Consider the following 3535-nt stretch of genomic DNA (forward strand, 5'->3'; position numbering starts at 1 on the left):
TATATACGCACGCGAATATACACTCGCGTGCAGAAGAAAGAAAGAAAGAAAGATGTTTGTGAAGATATAAACCTACTCCAACAAAGTATATATAAAGTATATATGAACACGTATGTTTGTATTCGTGCGGCTATCTGTGTATGTGCGTGCAATGCATTTAAACATTTAGATACTTGTTTATATTAAAAGTGGATAACCATTCAACAGTAGCTAAGGTTTTTTTGAACAAGTGTATTTCTCGTTCATTTGCTCTTTTCTCTTTCCAACTCTAGAGATGTCAATGTAGACGTTTACCTTAAATACATATGACAAAAGTGCTTAGGTTGATAGCAAAATGTCAGCAAAATATTTATTGCGTTTATGTTGAGAGCAAATCGAGTGCTTATGTTTGGTTTTGTTTTCGTTTTTATCATCAATCTTTATCTCCATAAGCCTTTATTATTATTCTTCAGCTAATATTAAAGGAATGAGCGGTAAAATAAATAAATGAATGAAAAAAAATACACTATACAGAAACAGAGACAGATGCCTACATGAAAGTAGCCTTTTGACATTTGCGTCATTAAAGTGTTTTATCGAGTTTCATCGTGGAAAATAAGTTCATCTATCCTTGAACTGCAATTTGTGGATTGTAAGCTTCTTATAAAAAGACAGCTTCAGATTCTTGATATAGCTATGTTATAAAGAGGAAACCTGGTATGAGCAAATGATATCTCCATTATATGTCACAGAACTGTGAAAGGTTAGCGTAGCGGTCACTCATGAGTTAGTATGACTTGTTTGTTCCTTCTCGAGCCATGCCTGGCTCATAAGGGCCGGTTTCCCGGTTCCATTGGCGTATAGGTTCCCCACCTGGACGGGACGCCAGTCCGTCGCAGGTGAGCTGCAAGATGCAGGAGGAAAGAGTGAGAGAAAGTTGTGGCGAAAGAGTCAGCAGAAGTTCGCCATTACCTTCTGCCAGAGCCGCGTGGAGCTTAGGTGTTTCGCTCATAAACACACACATCGGCCGGTCTGAGATTCGAACCTGGGATCCCTCGACCGCGAGTCCGCTGCTCAAACCACTAGGCCATGAGCCTCCACAGTTAGTATGACTTGGTAACTTGCATCCCGCTTCTGCTATTTGTTTTCGGTACCTATGTAATTTACGAGAAGACATTGGTACCGTGTTGATCCTCCCACCTTTGGTACATCAGAACATTGAGTATACAATTGGAAGGAGAGAGAGCTGCACCAAAAGTTGGTTGGTACTTATATTCAGCTAAGTAAAGTGGCATGAAATGTTGTGTCTTGTTTAAGGACAAAACATAGAGAAAGGTCTATCTGTAGGCGAAAGGTCAAAGTGAGAATTTGCGCTTTGTCCACCGTGAAATCGATAAATAAGTACCAAACAATATTTTGGATTTTATACGATAGACTCTTTAATGCAGGGGTGTGCAACAGTTTACATTGGGGGAGGGAGCCACTTTCAAGCATTGGAACAAAAATTAGGGCTAGTCACCATCAAAAATATGTGATTCAATGGCAGCTAGTATACTGGGTCACGAATATATTGTGAATACATTTTTAAACAATAAAGACAAATAAAATTAAATTTAGTTTTATTAATGTGAGACTTGGTATTTTGTGTTTTCGCACAATTTATCAACGTCCGCTCTTACTGATGGGCTGGCAATTGGAAGCTGACCGGTCAGATGTTCATCTGTGAGCTGACTTCGGTATCTCTTTCTTGTAAATTTCATTCTTGAGAACTTCTCACAATATTTGCTCCCAAAAAGGGATGTCATTTTCCTAGCATATTGCTCCAAATTTGGATGCTTTCCACATACATAATTTTTGCAGAAAGTTACCAAGCCATTGCTATCATATGCGCTTTTCAAGTCCATATCAGACTGCAAATCTATTGGCTCCACTTAACACCAATCAAGACTCTCCTCAGGTGCCATGTCAAATGACTGAGAAAATAGCTTGAACTCAGTTTCACATTTCCTGAAATCAGCAAATTTGCTTGTAAATTCAGCACACAACTTGCCGACGTTTTCAGCATATTTGAAACAATCCGAATCTGGCATTTCTGCTTTTCTGACAGCTAAACTGGGAAAATGAGTGAGTGCTGTTCTACTCAGCTCAGACTGAAAAAGTTGTAGTTTCTTTTCAAAAGAACAAATGTGTTCAAATGTCTTGTTCACCAGCTGACTTTTACCTTGCAGTTTAACATTTAAATCTGAAAGATGTTGTGTGATGTCAGGAAAGCAGTGTCATTTAACCAGTCATCATCATTTAAATAAGCAGCATCTTGCTGCTTATTTATCATGAATGATCCAATCTCCTTTCTTAGATTCCAAAATCTTTTCTGAGTAGCAGCTCTACTTAACCAACACACTGCAGAGAAGTGCACAACATCAGGATAACCCGAGTCAAGTTCTTCTGAGAAGGACTTAAATTGTCGATGATTTAGTCCTCGAGCACGAATGTAGTTCACACATTGAACAACACTTGTCATAACACCAGTAAAGTCAAGAACTTTTGTGCACAATCTTTCCTGTTGTATAATGCAGTGATTCACCACAATCTCTTGTGAACCGATGGTATCCAAAAATTTCTTAGTGAATCCATTAGTTCCACCTGTCATTGAGGGTTCCCCATCAATTGTCAGGCCACACAGTTTAGAAGGGTCAAGTTGAGACTTCTCCATCAACTTTAAGATTTGATCACTAATGGCTTGTCCAATGGTCGTTGAAGACATACTGGCCATGTTCAAAAATTCTTCACTTATTTCAAAATTGTCAGTAACTCCTCGTACAAACACAACCAATTGTACAATGTCACATCTGTACTTTCATCAAGAGCCAAACTATATGCTGCACACTTATTTATCCTCTCCTTTAAAGTCTCTTCGATATTTTCTGCAAGTTGATTTATTCTTTGCGACACAGTAAAACGAGACAGACTGGTTTGCTGCAATAAATGTTTCTTTTCGAGACATGCAAAATCAGTAAATATGAACCCTCCATCACTGAAGGGTTTTTCCTTTTCTGCTATTGATTCATAAATTTCGAATTTAAGCTTTGTTACAAGCCAGAGTCTTTCTTATAATATGTAGATACTCCTTGTTGCTTTTTAATTAACTTGGTCATCTGTTGTAGTTTGTCCACTAATGTACCATATATGGTTGAATATTTCGTTGTATAATGACGTTTAATGTTGTATTCCTTCACTACGGCTATTGTAGTTTCGTAGATTACACATACAACACCTTTGTTGAGCTGAACAACCAAATATTTGTTGCTCCAGTGATTGTTGAATATTTCCCCTCACCATCAATTTTCTGTTTTTTAGCAGCAGACATCTTTACCTGCATAAAATATGAAAAATATTAAAACGGTTTGAATTATCATAAAGGTGAAAGGGAAGGGATCAAAGAGCCCTTCCCTTTCACCTTTATGAATTTGAATTGATGGTTTGTCTTCTAGCAACTACAAGAAATGAATAATAAATTCAAAACAAAGTCTCTTTGTGTAGCACGCTTGAAAGTCAG

At 37.7% G+C, this 3535-nt stretch overlaps 1 protein-coding gene across 1 annotated transcript; it reads right to left on the reverse strand.

The window, feature by feature from the left end:
• Positions 1 to 2215: 2215 nt before the first annotated feature.
• LOC115225736 (general transcription factor II-I repeat domain-containing protein 2A-like) lies at positions 2216 to 2752 on the reverse strand. The gene has a single exon (XM_029796715.1). It carries the CDS (start codon positions 2750 to 2752, stop codon positions 2216 to 2218), a length of 537 nt encoding a protein of 178 aa, XP_029652575.1.
• Positions 2753 to 3535: the final 783 nt, after the last annotated feature.

This window comes from Octopus sinensis, linkage group LG1 (genome assembly GCF_006345805.1).
Source record: "Octopus sinensis linkage group LG1, ASM634580v1, whole genome shotgun sequence".
Classification (NCBI taxonomy): Eukaryota; Metazoa; Mollusca; class Cephalopoda; order Octopoda; family Octopodidae; genus Octopus; species Octopus sinensis.